The 19,529-nt window shown below is 49.4% G+C and overlaps 1 protein-coding gene and 1 non-coding gene across 13 annotated transcripts in view; one reads left to right on the top strand and one right to left on the bottom strand.

Moving 5' to 3' along the window:
• The window catches only part of MPRIP (myosin phosphatase Rho interacting protein), a 136,683-nt gene that overhangs the window by 93,946 nt on the left and 23,208 nt on the right, over positions 1-19,529 (bottom strand). For 8 of the 12 annotated variants that reach the window (XR_004347252.1, XR_004347253.1, XM_032615397.1 and 5 more), the window contains exons 2-3: positions 8,754-8,831; positions 6,778-6,954 (exon numbers count right to left, since the gene is read on the bottom strand). Coding sequence is in view for 10 of the 12 variants with exons in the window: in XM_032615397.1 (XP_032471288.1) it covers positions 6,778-6,954; positions 8,754-8,831 (255 nt within the window). In the remaining 2 variants the exon portion in view is untranslated. The remainder of the gene's footprint in view (positions 1-6,777; positions 6,955-8,753; positions 8,832-19,529) is intronic. The other 4 variants (XM_032615409.1, XM_032615403.1, XM_032615408.1 and 1 more) reach the window with 1 other exon arrangement.
• TRNAG-CCC lies at positions 17,563-17,635 on the top strand. The gene has a single exon. It is a non-coding gene; the product is annotated as a tRNA-Gly (tRNA).

The following is a 19,529-nucleotide window of genomic DNA, read 5'->3' as shown; positions in this document are numbered from 1 at the left end:
GACCGGCACGGAGCTGAGTACTGTTCTGATTTCTACACATCTCTGAATGTACGTCCACACACCCGGACTGCAGGCCTGAAGTCAGTTTAGTTCAGCGAGCTGGAAGGCACATGAGAACCTCCTAGAGCTGCACAGACCCGAGGGGTGGGCAGGAGGCCAAGAGCCAGCCTGGCCCTCGGCCAGCGCCACCTCCCACACGGCACGCAGAGCCGCCCATCACTAGACACAGCAGGGGAAGGACCCCGTCATTCTCCCAGAAGGCGTCTCACCAGTTCACAAATCCCAGTTCTGTCACTCATAAGTTGAGTGATGCCACCATCTCTCGGGGCCTCAGTTTCTTCCGTGAAACAGAGTAACAGTATCTGTCAAGCAATACTGATGTGACCATCACGTTAGAGGTCGTGCCTGAAGAACAAACATAGAGCACCGGGCTGAGCATGCGCCCCCTCCCCAACCCTGCGACGAGCGGGATGGTGGCCAAGGCCCCCTCTCTCCTCCTAGAAGACTCCTCTGACTCCCCAGTCATCCACTGCCCTGAAGAGCATGCGCACTGAGGTTGGCTTGGTATTTAACCTTCACGTGTCCACGTGGGTCCCAACAGGCTGTGAGCGTCACCGTGAGAGGAACCTTCTTTCGGCCGTGTGTTCTCCCCCCACGGCCCTTTGCTACGGACACGACAGCCACTGTGGTTACCACTGACTCAGACGCATCGGCCTGCCTAGGAAAGCTCCAAGCAAGGGGGAGGAGAGCCAGCGCTTAAAGCAGGGCTTCTCCAATGTCTGTGCTTCTTAAAATCGCAGGAAGTGGTTATTTAAACTGTGGCTACCTGGGCCTTGCCCTCAGGAGGTTCTGAGCAGGGGATGCGATGGGGACTCAGCTGCAGAGGAGCGAGAGAACCTCAAAGACAGTCCCCACTGGCAGCAGGGCCAAGGTGAGTCCCTCCCCATGCTCCCCTGGGGCCCAAATTCATTGAGAATGAAGTAGGCAAACGTCCTGGGATCAAAGCAACCTCCAGGACTTGATCCTACAGGAAGGAAAATGTAAAGGAGCCAGAACCCTACCCTGTTAGCACTCAGAATCCTCTGAAGAGCGTTCAGACCAAGCCCACCACTTCACATGCGAGCACAGACCCCAAGGGTGACTTCTCAGGCTGGAGCGTCTCCTCCTAGGGGGCTGACAAACCCACAGCTGCCCTCGAACAAGGCACTACCCAAGGGCGAAAAGTGTTCTCCCTACTACGTGTAGGGATGTGAAGCACACTGAAGCCCTTGCAGCATGGCCCCTGTGAAGGCGCAAAGCTCTGGTCTGTCCTGACTTTCTAGGAATCTCAGGGCAGAGGATGGGGGAGACACCCCACACACCTGCCGTGGAAGCATGGGTACAACCTCTACACGCTTCCCACAGAGGAGAGACCCAGGGTCAGTTTGTTTCAGAGCAGAAAGAGTTCAACAGCATTAGACCTTCCAGAATTTTTTTTTTTTTTTTAAATAAGGAGATTCTGGGACTTCCCTGGTGGTCCAGTGCTTAAGACTTCCCACTCCCAATGCAGGGGGCCTGGGTTCAATCCCTGGTCAGGGAACTAGATCCCACATGCCGCAGCTAAGACCCAGCACAACCAAATTAAATAAATAGACAGATAGATAATTTTTTTAATAAAATAAAATAAAGTAAGGAGATTCTGACATATGCTCTGACATGAATGAACCTTGAGGACATTATGCTAAGTGAAATACGCCAGACACAGAAGGACAAATACCATATGACCCCACTTACAGGAGGTCCCTAGAGTCCTCAAATCCGTAGAGGCAGGAAGCAGAAGGGTATGTGGTGGGGGCTGGGGGAGGGATGGGGAGTGAGGGCTTAACGGGGACAGAGCTTCAGCCTAGAAGATGGAAGGGGTTCTAGAGAGGGATGGTGGTGATGGCTGCACAGCAATGTGAACGTGCTTAATGCCACTGAACTATAATCTTAAAAATGGCTGGGCTTCCCTGGTGGCGCAGTGGTTGAGAGTCCCCCTGCCGATGCGGGGGACGCAGGTTCGTGCCCCGGTCCGGGAGGATCCCACGTGCCGCGGAGCGGCTGGGCCCGTGAGCCATGGCCGCTGGGCCTGCGCGTCCGGAGCCTGTGCTCCGCAGCAGGAGAGGCCACAGCAATGAGAGGCCCACGTACCGCAAAAAACAAAACAAAAATGGCTAAAATGGTAAATTTTGTTGCACATATTTTACCACAGTTTAAAAGCAAACAACAACAAAACATGTTTTTGCCTGGCTTCCAGGAGGAAAAAGGAAGAGAAGACGAAATCAAGAGACAAGGCTGCCAGAGCTCATCGGACACAGTCCCCCCCGGAGCCCCAGAGCCTCACAGCCCAGCGGCTCCACCTGAAACTCGGGGCCCTGGATCCCCCTCTGGATGAGGAGCTTCTTCAGGAAAGCCTTCTAGTGACCCCAGCACCTTAGCTTTACATCAGTCCCCAAAAGCTCAAGGAAAGTGGCAGAATTTGGTAAACAAACAGGCAGAGCACAGAGGAAGAAACAAAAGCAGAGGAGAGAGAGAGGCAGCAGCCTGGGTTTCTAGATTCTTCACTCTGTCCACTCCTGAAGAAACAGAGGCGCAGCCAAACTATGCAGGCTCCCACTTGTCTGTGAGGCTGCCCTGAGCCCACCTCACCTCGGCCTGCGTTTGGGATTTTTTTTTTCCTTTTTTGGGCAATTTGCCTCTCCTCCACACCCAACGGTTACAGGGTATGTGGGTGTATCGAGAAAGAAATTTCCCAAAAAAGGAAAAGTGACTCCCGGAGGTTAGTCCCATCTCAGAGCCGCCTGGAAGAGAAGGCAACAGTCACCTCTGGAGCCAGACTAGCCTGAGGCCCCAGACCCAGCAGAAGAGCCCACGCAGGAGGGCCCCTCGATACAGCCCTCCAGGCAGGCGCTGACCCCGGGACTGACCCAGGGACTGCAGCCCTCCTCCTCCGGGCCTCCTGGCCACCACGATGCCCCTCTGGGTCCCCACCCTATGCTCTGAAGCGCATTCTCCCTTCTGCTGAGGAACCGCTAAGAGCTTCGATGCAAAATGCACCTAATCCCTCTCCCAGGAGCGCCCAGGTCCCACCTCCTCCCCACGCTGAAACAGAAATCCTGCAGCAACGCATTTACAAAATTGATTATTTCGACTCAACAAATATTTACGAGGTCTGTGCTACCCAAATCCCAGGTCAGATAATACGAAGGTACCAAAAACGTATCCAAAAACTATCGGGGGCCCAGCACTGAAGAAAAAAGGTACCATCCGGTAGGTAAGATAACATTTAAGCAAATGAAAACAAATAGTAATACTGTATAAAAGTCCAAATAACAATTTGAAACAGACTGTCACTAAGTGTTAAGGTCCCAGCCATAAAACGCTAATTTATTACATGCAATAGATTCGCTGGGGAGGGATGGGGCGGGTGGGGGAAGGGGGAGAGCTAAAGCTAAACTTGGCAGCAGTGGCAGGATCAGCAGTGGCTACCGGCTGCTCAGAGCTGCTGGTCTTGGAGACCAACACCAAGATGGGCCTATTATACAGGCACAGAGGTCTGAACTGCCCTGAGCTGCCACAAGAAGCGGTGCCTATCCACTCCCCGGCAGAGAGCCACACAAGCAGTTCTGCTGGCCCTGTGGTCGTCTGATGTGCAAGAACACCCCACAGAAACCCCTCCCCACCAGGAACAGGCCCATTCCTATTCCAGGCGCAGCACGCACCATCCCAGCCAGCAGGCTAACCCTGCCCATCACCTCCCTCACTCCCAGGAAACCTGAGGGGTAGGGCCTTCTGAACCTTTTAAAAACCGGGATGGGGCTTCCCTGGTGGCGCAGTGGTTGAGAATCTGCCTGCTAATGCAGGGGACACGGGTTCGAGCCCTGGTCTGGGAAGATCCCACATACCATGGAGCAACTAGCCCCGTGAGCCATAATTACTGAACCTGCGCGTCTGGAGCCTGTGCTCTGCAACAAGAGAGGCCGCGATAGTGAGAGGCCCGCGCACCGCGATGAGGAGTGGCCCCCACTTGCCGCAACTGGAGAAAGCCTCGCACAGAAACGAAGAGCCAACACAGCCATAAATAAATAAATAACTAAATAAATAAATAATTTTTAAAAAAAGAACCAGGATGATAGCAAGTCAAACAATTAAAAAAAAAAAAAGTAAGCCACGGACCAGGTCACACAGGGTCTCTCAGCCCAGCACTGTGGACTTGGGGCCGGATCACCTTCTGCTGTGGGGCCATCCTGGGCATCACACTCTGTTTCACAGCACCCTGGCCTCCACCCACTAGATGCCAATAGCACCTCTGCACCCTCGTGCAGCTGTGAGACTCAAAGATGACTCCAGACATTGCCGGGCAGCCCCGGGAGGCACAAGGTGCCCAGTTGAGGACCACGGCTCCACTTCTAGGTACTCAGAGAGGAAAATTCTGGCACGGCTGGAACTTGGTTCACACACGTCTGCACGCACGGTGTTCTGCTCCAGGTGGAGGTGGGAGTCTAGGCTTCAGGAAAACTGGCCTCTGGGTTGGGGAGCGGCCACAAAGAACAAGGCCTGACGCAGACCACGGGGTGGGAGAGGCCGCTCCAGCCCCACAAGGAGGAGCCCACCCGCAAGCCCCCACGGCAACGGCTGCCAACGCCGACCACTGGGCGGCCGGCACCTGACCGTCCCTCAGCAGCCTCCTCGCGCACACGGCCCAGAGGCTTCCTCAGAACTTCCCCCACGGGGCCTTCCTAACGCAACAGGGAAAACCACGCCGCTCTAAAGGTATTTCAACACAACTGCTACTCTTTCCTGTCCCTCACGGAAATGATGCCCCTTCACCTCGGGAGGGCTGTGTCCCTGCACTGCAGTCTGGGCCACAGGGCAGCACCGGTCAGTCTCTTCATCCCCACGGGGATCTGCCAGAGTGACCTGGGCCCATCCCTCCACTCTGGGCACCCCGAACACCCTCTCCGCAGCCCCGGTTTTCCCCGGCTTCCTTCTCCTCCATGGCTGGCACGTCCCACCTCCGCCCAAGCAGCACAGGACGGGCAGGTTGTGGGGAGACCGGAAGGCACGGCCGGGTGTCGCCCACGGCTCACAGTCCCAGCCGTGCAGGAGCGGCTCTCGGACCAGCGTGTGCTATTCATTTGTGCCCAGCAGCCGCCCTCATGCTCGTGCAGCTGAAGAGAACCATGGACTATACCGGACTCCAGCTGGACCTAAAGAAAGACTTCCTGACCAGAAGAATCAGTCTCCAAGCCGAGTCCAGGGAATTCTGTTTTTTGGGCTGGTTCATGGCCCGGCCCAGCCTGGATGTCATCCAGTGACCTCCAACGCCCCTTCTCTGTGGTTAGTCTTTGCGGGACTTAACAGCAGTCAGACAGGCACAGGGAGGACAAAGTAAACCTCCAGGCAGGTCGGAGCCCACCTCCCGCCCCAGGGCGCCTGCTGACATGACGGTCAAGTCAGGAGAACACAGAGGGCAGTGCTGAGTCACCAAAGGAAATGAGTGTCCAGGTGAATCCGCCCCACTGCTCCTGCCTCTAGTAAATTCTACCAACCCAGTTGCCTCAAACTACTCTGGACCACAGATGTTTCCACAGCAAAAACCCTCTGTGGACCACCCACGTTGTACAAATATGCTCATCAGAAAGAATGAAAAAGTAGAAAATTCTTTTTTTGAAGGAACCAATGAGGCAAAATAGTCAACACAGAACTAGGTATCATACCTATTAATTCCCATTCCTAGATATCATACCCATTAACTTGTCCCACAAACAAAATGGAAAACGCATCACAAAGATTAAGACCCCACATGGAAACGGAAACACCGATGGCCTGGTCACGTATCAGCTGTGATAACCACCGAACATCCAAGTGTCCCAACAGACTACAAGGTGCTGTGCTCACACTTCCAGAACCCTGCTCTCACCCCTGCAGCAAGGAAATGAACTCTGAAAGGGGTGGGGTCAACCTGTCTTACACGGTGTGAACAGATGTTCTTGGACAGTCCCAGTTTAACAATGCTGCCCACACAAAGGTACGCACGCACGCACACATACACACACACACACACGCCAGTGGAACAGGAAAAGGCACTCAAAGCTTCCACCTTCAATCCTTTATAAAGTTTGGAACTCAGTCATACTTTAGATTAGTTAGGACAGACTGATCTCCTTTAGAAAAAAGTCAGGAGACAAAATGGGTGGAAAAAGAAAAGCCAGAATATTCTACCTGGTTGGTAAATACTCATCCAGCCCAGGAAACAAACCAGGTGGGTGACAGGAGAGGATGGAGCCCGTACACCCTGGCTTAGTGACCAGAACGCTAACCCTGTGGCCAGAAGACCTCTGAACATCAAATACGATGAGCGACACCAATTCCAGCAACGGACCTGAGAGGAGCCCTGCACTACGCACGGATCCGCGGGGGTCAGCTGGCACCTGCCCACCCAGGGCGGCCGCACCTGCTCCCGCGGGCCCGCAACCTCCTCCGCTTCTCTCTAACCAGGCACTCCTACCACCCTGAACAGAAGTGACTTCCTCCCTCACCGTGACTCTCACCCGTGGCCACTGAAGGTGCCTCGAGGCAAAGGTCGGGGCTGTGAGGGCTGCTGCAACCAGCTGCCACACGGGCTTCAACATCTCCAGCCTGCTGCGCAGAAGCCGAAGCAAGAGCACACAGCTGCCACAAGGCCGACACCACCGCGACGGCGGGGCCTGACGAAGGCTGGGGCAGGAGAGGGGAGGGGCGGAGGAGGACACTCACCATCTCATCCAGGGCGTAGCGCAAGAGGCCGTGCTCGTAGAGGATGAAGAACCGGCGCTGCCATTTCTGCAACGGAACACAGAGGGTGTCGGGAGGGTTCTGGCCCGTCTCCACTTGCCGAGCCCCTGCGCCTGACAAGCCTGCCTCTGAGGCACGCTGGCTGCACAGCTTCCATTTCTGGGGCCCAGGGGTAGAAGAACAGTGCCTCATCAGCCAGGATTGGGCCAGTAGAGAGGCCCAAACCACCCAGTGTGTTCCCAATCACTGAGATTTTAAAAGATGCCTGATCTATTTTAATCTGCAAGCTCCTCAGAAAAAGGAGCAGAGGCAATGTCTGGGTCACCTTTTTGTATTCTTTATGTACCCAGCACAGAGCTCATTACTGATAATGTGTCAATATTAATTTGATGAATTACCTGACATGATATGGGATAACCTGAGAATGCCAAGCACTGATTCCCCACTTTTGAAAAACTCTGGAAAAATGGTATAAAAGGGTTGTTCCAATGACCCACAGGGAGGCTGAAAAAGGGAAAAAGCCAGCCGGGCACCAGTATTCACTGAAGCGGACAGAAGTAACAAAAATCAAAACTGAGGAGGGAGGCCAGTGGGAACAACGCTGACGTCCAGGGAGGGAGTGACCGGCAAAGGGTGCCCCTGCCCCCTCGCTGCCCTCCACCCAAAGGCTAGGCCACCAGGGGCTGATGGAGGTCCAATGGCACTGACAGTGGAATGGAAAGGCCCTTCCTTTTTGTGGGGGGGAAAATGTCTAGAACGTGAGACTGCTGGTCCCCAAATCCCAAAAATCATCACGAAGATCCGTGACCTATTTTCAACATTTCCAAAAGCCCAACAAATTCATACTTTTACTGGCAATAAGGCCACAAGAACTAACTAAAATATCATGTCTCTTTGCTTTGGGCCAGAATTATATCATTTGTAATAATGATTTTCCCATCAGAAGCTGGAAATGGCAATTCTGTATGACCTAAATACAAAAGAGGAAAGAGGGCTGCTCCCTGGTTACTGCAGCCACTGGAACACAGTCGCTCTGGCTGTCCTCACGCCTGGGTGGCAGGAACAGGGCACTCACATGGCCTTGCAAAGAGGACCTGTAAGAGGCTGGGCCACCTGGACTCTTCCCAAGAAATATTTCCAAGGTTCCTATTTGTTGTTTTTAAAATTAAAACCCATTCTGGAAGGAAGCCCAAAGACCCCAGATACAAAGCAAGTTCTGTGGGGTACCAAGGCCCCACCCTAGAGTGTAACATTCAGGCTGGGGGCAGCAGAGACACAGAGGCAGGGCAGAGGCCCTGGGGAAGGGGGCAGGCGGCAGTACCTGGAGGAAAGCATGTGGAAAAAGAAAGCATGTTTTAACTGGAGTCAAATCCAAAGGGGCTCCCTGACAGAGGAACAAGCCACTGACCCGGGACGATTCTGGTTTGACCATCTCGCTGCTCCAGCTGAGACCTGGCCAAGCAGTAGCCTGTGTCCAGCAGGACCCACCCGGGGCTGGGTGCCCAGGAGAGATGGGACGCAAGCAAAGTTGGCCCTTAAGGCCTGCCTCCCCTCACTCCTGCTCATCTGCTGAGCTCCCAGCTGGGGAGGAAGGAGGGGAAAGAGCGGGGGCTACAGGAAGCAGAACATTGGCCCTGAAAGAACTCGGACCCTAATTAGCATAATGCAAATGTGTGCTGAACTGCCCTTCGGTCTTTTCCATTTAACTGTTTCTAGAGTGGAGCTGACCCACAAAACAGGTAGCACCATGCGAGTGCATCTCTTTTGAATGGAGGGTGAGGCATAATCACTACTGGGACCTGCAAGTTCACCAAATAGGTAGGGGTTCCCTGCTGATCCGCCATCCCAGGATCCACCATTCAATCCCCCATCTCCGTCCTCCACTCGGTCAATCTGCCTTAGGTGGGCCCCTCTCTTGGTGAATTCTCCACCCCAAGAATTCACTCTGATGCCCTTACCCGAGATCGGTGCACTGGGTTATCAAAGTCAGTCCCATCTGGAGCCAGGAGCAGCCAGCCACCATAAATGGGTTTTGCCTGGAGGAGAAAAAGGAGGGCAGGTCATCAGTGGCCTTGGACAGTTTCAACGGTCAAGTTAATGACAAGCTGACAAGCGCTCGCTGGAAAAAGAATCTACCTCTGCTCCACACACTCCATGCATCCCATTCCCCAGCCCCAGGCCAAGTTGCCAAGAGAGATGTCTGAGAGCCTCCTGGCAGGTCTGTAGCATCTGGTGTGGGGAGGAGAATGCAAACCCAGCAGGAGTCTGAAACACCGGAGAATACAGGAACTCCTAAGAAACAGATACCTCCCCTCAAGTTTCTGATCAAGCCACCAGGATCAGGGGAAAATGGCATTTTCTTCATAACCATGCGAGTGCCAATATGTGCAGGCACTATGGATATCACGTGACCAGCACAGTCAAAGCCCCTCATCCTGATGGTACAGAACAGGGCCTGGGAGCAGAGACACTGCTTTAGCGATCATAATTAGCACTGGCCAAAGAATCACCAGCTCGCTGGTTGTATGACCCTGGGCTGAAAACCCTTCGAGCTTCTATCTTCCCGTTTGAAAGGTGAGAGTGATGATAATTATATCTACACCTCATGAATCTCATGTGAGGACTGAAGAGACAATCCAAGTAAAACGCAGCCCAGCACAGGAATGCAATACAGAGCGGCTACCGGGAAAGAGTCTGGCAGTTCCTCAAAAGGTTAAACTTAGAAATCCCTATGACCCAGAATTCCACTCCTAGGTATATACAACCCCAAGAAAACTGGAAGCAGGTGCTCAGGTAAACACTTGGACATGACCGTTCACAGCAGCACTATACACAATAGCCGGAAGGTAGAAACAACCCCAATGTCCATAGCAGATGAACGGATAAAGAAAGTGTGGTCCATCCAAACAATGTAATGTCACTCAGAAATAAAAAGGCGTGACGTACTGACACGCTACAACATGGTTGAACCTTTCACTTAAAGACGTTATGCTTTAAGTGAAAGAAGACAGACACTAAAGACCACAAACTGCATGATTCCAGTTATATGAAAGGTCCAAAATAAGGAACTCCACAGAAGCAGAAAGCAGATGAAAGGTAGCCAGGATGTGGAGGGAGCAGGAAATGGGGAGTGGCTGCTAACAGGTATGGGGTTTCTTTGGGGGTGATGAAAATGTTCTGGAATTAGACAGTGGAGTCAGCTGCATGAACTTGTGAGTACGCTAAAAATTACTAAATCGTACGCTTTAAACGAGTGAATTTTGGGACTTCCCTTGTGGTCCAGTGAGTAAAACTCCACACTCCCAATGCAGGGGGGCCAGGTTCGATCCCTGGTCAGGGAACTAGATCCCGCATGCCTGCCACAACTAGGAGTCCACGTGCTGCAACTAAGACCCGGAGCAGCCAAAATAAGCAAGTAAGTAAATAAATATCTTTTAAAGAGTGAATTTTATGGTATATGAATTATCTCAAAAATTGCATGAGAAAAAGAAAACCTGAGCACAGCGTGTGGCCTAAAATACTTAATAAATGCTGGCTATTTTTATATTTTTTATATCCAAAGCGTCCCCCTGGTCCCCCAGATACTGGCAGTAGGAGTTCAACAGGAGCTAAAAGATAAAGACAGACACTCAAGATTCCACCTCCCTTTTTTTAGCCATACCCAGCTCCTGAGAAAGGGCTGGGAAAGGCACAACCAGGCCAATGTGTCCACTGCCCTTTGGAGGGCAGCAACACAAATTAAAGCCCAAACCCTCTGCCTGTTATTTACACACATAGACTATCTCCGGGTAAGCCCTAGGGGTCCTCTTAGCATGCTTTTTATTCAACATTTCCAAACTGGGAGGCCCTGTCACACCACCTCATTTTGAAAAGCTGTGTAGTCTGTGACTCACAGAGGGGAGGGCACTTGCCAGAGGTCACAGAGCATGGGGGGTGAGCCTCTTTTCTTGGCTTCTGCAGGGTCCTCAGGCCCCCAGGGGAAGCACTGGCTTTTCCCTGTGAACAGAAAGAAGGGCTTCGGGCAAGGGGTATGGAGTCGGCTGAAGGAAAGGAGCGAGACTGGCATTGATGAAACATGGGGGGGGCTTCCCTGATGGCGCAGTGGTTAAGAATCCGTCTGCCAGCACAGGGGACACGGGTTCGAGCGCTGGTCCGGGAAGATCCCACGTGCCGCGGAGCAACTAAGCCCGCGCGCCACAACTACTGAGCCCACGTGCCACAACTACTGAAGCCCGCACGCCTAGAGCCCGTGCTCCACAACAAAGAAAAACCACAGCAGTGAGAAGCCTGCGCACCGCAAAGAAGAGTAGCCCCCGTACCCTGCGACTAGAGAAAGCCCACACGCAGCAATGAAGACCCAACACAGCCATAAATAAATAAACAAATTAATTTTTTTAAAAAGATATACTAATGTCTATAGGCAGGAAAAAACATTAAAAAAAGAAAAGAAAGCAAGCAACAGGGGAGTGGGTGCTGGCAGGGGACCAAGAGTTAGAGGGACATGACTCAGAAGGACCACGGGGTGTGTGGAATGAAATGCTGCCTGGGAAAGCAGAAGCAAAGAGAATAGAGGTCTGTTTTCTCAGCAAACACCAGCGGCACCCAGCCATCTCCCAGGCATGCGAGCACAGTTGGCCTCTCTCTGCACAAAGGACGGAGAGGTCTGTGCTGGGGGACGACCCCATGTGTACCCCGGCCAGGTGACTCCCCGACATGGCCACTGGGCCTGCAGTTCCCTGACCTGTAAAATCAGGAGGTTAGACCCCAAGACCGTGTCTCCTCCCTTTCTGTCTGGCTTTGATCGTACATCACCCTCCTCGTTTCTGGCTGCAGGGCTTTGGGGCGACTTCACATTATCAGCTACACCTACCTGCCCTTTCCTCAAAAGGGGCAGTGGGAGACCTACGACTGGCACAAGTCCCTCAGAACCTGGCCCGAAATCAGCATCATTATTCGCTCAACAAACATCTACTCGGGGAGCCTGCCAGCATCCACCTCACTTGGCCATGACTTCCATATACGGATCACCCCAAAGGGGACCCATCTCAGGTGGGCAGGTCGTCCTAAAAGGTGGGAAGGCTGGGCCAGTAGAGGGCACAGGGCAAGAAACAAGTGCTCTAGCAGCCTGGGAAGTGGGTAACGTTCCACAAGAGCATTTACCAAGGCAAATCCATAGTGACAGAAGGCAGACGGGGGTTGCCCAGGGCAGAGGGGATGGAAGGATTGTGGGGAGTGACAGCTACAGGGTTTCTTTTGGGGATGATGAAAGCATTCTAAAATTGATTGTGATGACAGTTGCACATCTCTGGGAGTATACTAAAACCATCAAATTGTACACTTTACGTAGGTCAATTGTATATGGTATGTGAAGAATTATCTCAATAAAGCTGTTTAAAAAAAAACATTTACAAAGGCCTATGTAAGGCAGTGGGGAAGCAGAGATAAATAAGCAACTGCTCCTACCTTCATGGGCTCACAGTCCACAGGAAATGTGAACTAACGAGCCCTTCTCCCAAAGCCAAGAAAAGCCAAGTCTAAGCTAAGAAGGCCAGGTCTAGGGAAGTGGGGGGGAGGGTTGGGGGGGCAGGGATTCACTACGTAAGTTTTCAAGTGACTCTGTGCTCTGCGCCCCGCCCCCCCAGCCAGATTTGGGAAACTTCAGTCAAAGAGACAGGGACAAAAGTTTCCAAGGACGATGAGCTGGTCCCCTGGTTTGTAGCAAGCGAGCTAGAACATACTAGACAGCATCCAGAGGGAAGCCCAAGGCAGCAGCTCAGGTCTGCCGGGGCCGGGAGTGGGGCAAAGGGCTAACAGGGCAGACTTGGCGTCCACAGCTGGGTGACAACGAGAACCTCCAGGTGTCCAGTGCGCAACGCTAGGGTCGTCAGGGGACAGGAAGGTACCTGCCACCCTGCACTGCCATCCAAGCAAGCAAACAAACAGGGAACAACCAACCTGTGAGAAGGAGGGTGGCCTGGGGCGGAGAGGACTCGCTGGCAGGGGCACAGCTAAAGTGAAGACAGAGGCAGGAGCCCGTCCACCAGTGCAGAGCGGCTTGGCTGCCGCCCTCCTTCAACTCATCAGCGCCTGGAACCCCGTCCACAGGCCTGGAGAGCCACACACCAGGACACCCCGCTCTCTCAGGTAACCCCACAGGCATGGAAGGGCGCCCCAGAGGTGCTGCTGCTCCCACTATTTCTCAGACTGTCTAAAAATGGCAACAGCAGACCCAGCCATGCCAGAGTCCAGAAACACCCACCACAGCCTCTGTCCCCATGGGAGAGGCTCACAAGCAGACAGAGGTTTTGTAGGGCAGCATTCCTCCCTCTCTTGCCTCATCTTTTCTGGGGCGGGGCGGGGCCTCTGACAGGCCCGAAGGCACCCTCTTCCTGGGAGCCCCCCAAAAACCTGACGTACGAACTGTGGCAACCCCAAAGGCGGCTGGCACCGGAAGTGGGCTCTAGAAACTCTTAATGGTATGTAGCTCTGCTGCTGTTTTCTGGCTGGGCAGCTGGGGTTTTACTTTAAGGGGCAGCGGGGAAAGGAGAAGCAGGTAACTCTTGTCAACACTGAGGACCCAAAAGATGGGACTGAGTTCTGTTTCAGGCAGGCCACCTGGGAAGAAGCACCAGACCTGTGCAGAAGTCACCACCTGAGAGCACCCGCTGAGCCTCTTCCCTTCCGATTAAACTGAGCCATGCCCTGCAAACCCAATAAACCAGAGGCTATGCTTCCGGCTGATCTCTAGGAAGAGACTGCTGGTGGCCTAGGCATTCTCCTCAGCCCAAAGCCCTTTGGAAAATGGTCACTGGAAATTTCTGCTTCAAGATAGGGTAGATGTAATGTTCCCTATGCCTCCCACAAAGTACAAATAAAACCCTGGACACTGTATATAAGACAAACCTAAGAAGACTCGAAAAGATGGAGAGTAGAAGGCAGAGGGGCTGGGAACCTCGAGACCCAAGGAACCATACAGAGGTGTACACCCTGGATTTCTTTCTGCCTCACTGTCCCAGACTGGAGTCTGGAGGAGGGGCAACTTGGAAGTGCCAACAGGCGCAGACCAAAAACACAGAAGCCCCAGTAAAGGCCCTATCTGGCTGAAGAACCGGGGAAGAACAACTTGGCAAGACAGAGAACTCTTAGACAATAACTGTCCTACTCCAGCCGGACACCAAAGAACAGAGAGAGCCACACCCTCACCCCCACCAGCAGAAGCCAGACTTCCCTTTGCCGGCTAAGAGGCGCCCCAGCACCCCTACCAGGGAGGTGTCAGGCAGTCAGGCAGGGAGCTGGGACTTTCAGCCCCACCCAGCAGTAACAGGTCTCCTCCCTCTCCCTCCTGGGACAACGTCGGAGGAGGACACCTGGGAAGCTGAACCCCACACCCTGTGTCAGTAACAAGGGATCTCCTGCCTCAAGTATCAATGGAGCCCAAGTGAGGAGCCAGATTTCTACCTCCACCTAAAAGTAAAAGGCAGCAGCCCTGCTTCCCCTGCTGCAGCAGTGTTAGAAAAAGCCAACTGAAAGAGAAGGAAGGGTCAAACACAACCTGGAGTCACCTAATGTGACACAAAAATGTCCAGATTTCAACTGAAAAATCACCATGATACCAAGAACCAGGAAGGTTGCAAACTGAATGAACGAAGACAGATGCCAACACCGAGGTGACAGGCATGTCACAGTTATCTGATGAAGATTTAAAACAGCCATGCTAAATGGTTCAACAAGAAATTATGAACATGCTTGGAATAAACAAAAAACACAGATAGCCTGAGCAAAGAAACAGAAGCTATAAGAGCCATATGGAAATTCTGAAACTGAAAAATACAATAACTGAAATTAAAAGTTCAATGGATGGGCTCAATAGCAGAATGATGGGAACCATGGAATGAATCAGTGAGCTGGAATACAAAAGCACAGAAATTACCCAATCAAATAACAGAGAGAAAACAGACTGAAAAAAATAAATAAGAGAAGAACAGAGTCTCAGGGACCTGTGGGACTATAACAAAAGATCTAACATTTGTGTCATCAGAGTCCTGGAAGGAAAGAAGGGTAGGCTACAAAAATACTCAGAGAGAGAATAACTGAAAATTTCCCAAACTTGGCAAGAATGGTAACCTATAAATTCAAGAAGCTGACTGAACTCCAAAGGATAAATCCAAAAAAATCCACACCAAGACACATTAAAACAAATTTCTGAAAACTAAAGCCCAAGAAAAAATCTTGAAAGTAGCCAGAGAAAAACAACAGGTTTTGGATAGGAGAAACCAAATATAATGATTTGGGCTTAACCACGAAGGCCAGAGGGAAGTAGCACAGTACTTTTCAGGTGCTAAAAGAAAACAACGGTCAACCCAGAATCCTGTAACCAATAAAAATATCTTTCAGGAACAAAAGGGAAATCAAGACATTCTCAGATGAAGGAAAACTAAGAGAAATAGTTAGTAGACCTACATTTACAAAATGGTTACAGGAAGTTCTCTAAACAGAAAGGAAATGATAAAAGAAGGAAACCTGGATCATCATAAAGGAAGCAGGAAACACAGTAAGCAAAACTACCTGTAACCAGGCTTTCCTTGAGTTTTCTAGATTATGCTTGATGAACAAAGCAAAAATTGTAACACTGTCTAATGTGGTTTTGAATCATGTAGAGGAAATATTTAAGACACTTACATAGGGAATGGTAAAAGGACGTAAAGGGAGGTACTCCCTTTACTTGAACTGGTAAAATGACACCACCAACAGACCGTGGTAAGTTATGTATATACAATGAAACTCCTAGAGCAGCCACTAAAAAAAAATCTACACTGAAAAAATCACCATAGATAAATCTTGAAATTTATCGTAAAAAAAAAAAAAAGAAATTCTAAAAAAACCCAAGAAGATCAAGCAGGAAGAGAAATAAAAATCAAAGAGGGGTTTCCCTGGTGGCACAGTGGTTAAGAACCCGCCTGCCAATGCAGGGGACATGGGTTCGAGCCCTGGTCCAGGAAGATACCACAGAGCAACTAAGCCCATGCGCCACTACTACTGAGCCTGTGCTCGAGAACCCATAAGCCACAACTACTGAGCCCATGTGCCACAACTACTGAAGCCCATGTGCCTAGAGCCCGTGCTCTGTAACAAGAGAAGCCACCGCAGTGAGAAGCCCGCACACCACAACGAAGAGTAGCACCCACTTGTCCCAACTAGAGAAAGCCCTCGTGTATCAATGAAGACCCAACGCAGCCAAAAAAAAAAAAAAAAAAAAAGATAACGAAGGACTATTACAAACAGTTCTACAAACTTTAACTTGACAACTTAGATGAAACGGACCAACTTCTCATAAAACATAGACAATCTGAATGACCCTATAACTATTAAAGAACGAAGTATGTAATTTAAAAATTCCCCAAAAAAGAAATCTCCAGGCTCAGAGGGTTTCATTGGAGAATTCTACCAAATGTCTAAAGAAGAATTAACACCAATTCTACACAGTCTTTTCTAGAAAAAGACAAAGTAAGAAACACTTCCCAATTCATTTTATGAAGACAGTATTAACTAGATATCACAATCAGACACGATACCAAAAAAGGGGACAAAAAAGAACAACTATGGACCAATATCCCTCATGAATATAGATGCAAAAATCAACAAAGAATTAGCAAATAGAAGTCTGCAATATATTTAAAGCATTATACACCATGACCAAGTGGGGTTTATTCCAGGGATGCAAGGCTGGTTTACTATTTAAAAATCAATCAGTGTTATCCACCATAATAACAGGCTGAAGAAGAAAAATTCTGTGGTCACATCAATTAATGCAGAAAAAGCATTTGACAAAATTCAACACCCATTCATTTAAAAAACAAGAACAACCACAAAACCCCTCAGAAAAGTAGAAATAGAAAAGAACTTCCTCAACTGACAAAGAGCATCTACAAAAAACCTAGAGCTGACATTATACATAATGGTGAAAGACTAAATGCTTCCCCTCTAAGATCAGAAACTAGGCAATGTTGTCCATTCTTAGAACTCTTATTCAACATAGTGCTAGAATATCTAGCCAGTGCAATAAGGCAAATCAAGGAAATAAAAGACACAGATTGGGAAGAAGAAATAAAGTATTTACAGATCACACAACTGTCTATGTAGAAAATCACAAGGAATCTATTTTTAAAAAAGAACTCCTAGAACTAGTGAGTTCAACAGGTTATAGTATATAAGATCGGTATATGAAAATCAACTGTATTTCTATGTATTAGTAATGAATATGTGGACACCAAAATTAAAAATAAAATACCACTTGCAATTGTTAAAAAAAATGAAATACTTAGGTGTAAATCTAACAAAACATGTACAGGAACTGCATGCTGAAAACTACACAGTGCTGATGAAAAATCAAAGAAGACATAAATAAATGGGAGAGACATATTGTGTTCATAGACTGGAAGATTCTAAATTGTCAATTGTCCCCAAACTGATATATAAGCTTAATTCAATTACTAACAAAAGCTCACGAAGACTTTTTTGCAGATATAGACAAGATTATTCTAAAATTTATATGGAAAGGCAAAGGAACTATTTTTAATTAAAAAGAAGAAGACAGAGGGAGGAATCCATCTACCTGATTATAAGATTTATTATATATCCACAGTAATCAAAGCTGTGGTATTAATGGAAAGTTAGACATACAGATTAATGGAACAGACTGGAAAACCCAGAAACAGACCCACACAAATGTGCCCAATTTAACTTTGAACAAAGGTGCTAAAACGGACTTCCCTGGTGGTCCAGTGGTTAAGACTCCGCACTCCCAATGCAGGGGGCCCAGGTTCGATCCCTGGTCAGGGAACTAGATCCTGCATGCCACAACTAAGACCTGGTGCAACCAAATAAAAAAATAAATATTTTTTTTTAAAAAAGATACTCCATGCGTCCACTGCAGGGGGTACAGGTTTGATCCCTGGTTGAGGAACTGAGATCCCACCTGCTGCACGGCGAGGCACCCCCCCACCACCAAAAAAAAAACAAAAAACAAAAAACGAAAAAAAACGAAGGTGCTAAAAAATTCAGGGGAGGAGTGACAGTCTTTCAACAAATGGTACTGTAGCAACTGGCATCCATAGGCAAAAAATAAATAAAGCTCAATCCTACACAAAAATTAACTCAAAATGGAGCACACACTTAAATTGGCAATTTGGACCACATTAAAATTTAAAGTATTTGTTTTACAAAAGGCCCTACTAGGAGGGTGAAAAAATAAGAGTGGGATAAAATATTTGCAAACCACATATCTAACAAAGGATTAGTATCTAGAATATATAAAGACCTCTCAAAACTCAATAATAAAAAAAACCAAACAACCCAGTTAGAACATGGGCAAAAGACATATGAAAAGATATTTCACAGAAGATATACATATGGCAAATAAATACATGAAAAGATGTTCAACATCATTAGCTATTAGGGAAATGCAAATTAAAACCACATGAGAGGGACTTCCCTGGTGGTGCAGTGGTTAAGAATCCGCCTGCCAATGCAGGGGACACGGGTTCAAGCCCTGGTCCAGGAAAATGCCACAGAGCAACTAAGCCCGTGCACCACAACTACTGAGCCTGCGCTCTAGAGTTCACGAGCCACAACTACTGAATCCCACACGCCTAGAGCCCGTGCTCTGCCTGCGCACCTCAACGAAGAGCAGTCCCCGCTCGCCACAACTAGAGAAGGCCCACGCGCAGCAACAAAGACCCAACGCAGCCAAAAATAAATTAATTTTAAAAAAAAAATGAGATACTACTACACACCTATCAGAATGACTAAAATTAAAAATAGTGACAACAGGGCTTCCCTGGTGGCGCAGTGGTTGAGAGTCCGTCTGCCGATGCAGGGGACACGGGTTCGTGCCCCAGTCCAAGAATATCCCACATGCCGCGGAGCAGCTGGGCCCATGAGCCATGGCCGCTGAGCCTGCACGTCCAGAGCCTGCGCTCCGCAACGGGAGAGGCCACAACAGTGAGAGGCCTGCGTACCGCAAAAAAAAAAAAAAAAAAAAAAAAAAAAAAAAGAATGGTGACAACACCAAATGCTGACAAGGATGTGAAGAAACTCGTATGTTGTTGGAGGGAATATAAAATGGTACAGCCACTCTGAAAAACAGTTTAGCAGGTTCTTTAAACACTAAACATGCGACTACAACATAATCCAGGAACTGCATTCCTGGGCATTTATTACAGAGAAATAAAAGCTAACACTCACACAAAAACTGTACATGAGTGGCTACTGCATTTTTATCTGTAAAGGCCAAAAAAAACCCTGGAAGCAATGCAGATGTCCTTCAGCGAATGAGTGATTAAGCCGTGTACACCATGGAATACTAGTAAGCAATAAAAAGGAAACAACTGGTGATGCACACAACCTGGATGAATCTCCAGAGAATTAGGATGAGTGAAAAAAGTCAATCCTTGAAAGGTTACATGACGTATGATTCCACGGATATAACATTCTTGAAATGTGGAATTTCTAGAAATGGAGAACAGATTTGCGGCTGCCAGGAGTTAAGGAGGCAACAGGGGTAGGAGGTGCAGGACATGTGGTTGTGAGGGACCCTGCGGGGGTACAAGCACCCCGCATCTTGACTGCAGGGATGTCGAGATCCTGCTGACCGTGACATTGTGCTGTAATTTTACAAGATGTTACCACTGGGGAAAACTGGGGAAAGAGTACACAGGATCTCTCTGGATTGTATC

This window comes from Phocoena sinus, chromosome 20 (genome assembly GCF_008692025.1).
Source record: "Phocoena sinus isolate mPhoSin1 chromosome 20, mPhoSin1.pri, whole genome shotgun sequence".
Taxonomy (NCBI): domain Eukaryota; kingdom Metazoa; phylum Chordata; class Mammalia; order Artiodactyla; family Phocoenidae; genus Phocoena; species Phocoena sinus.
The sequence above is the reverse complement of the archived record's forward strand: the minus strand, read 5'-3'. Positions and strand labels throughout refer to the sequence as shown.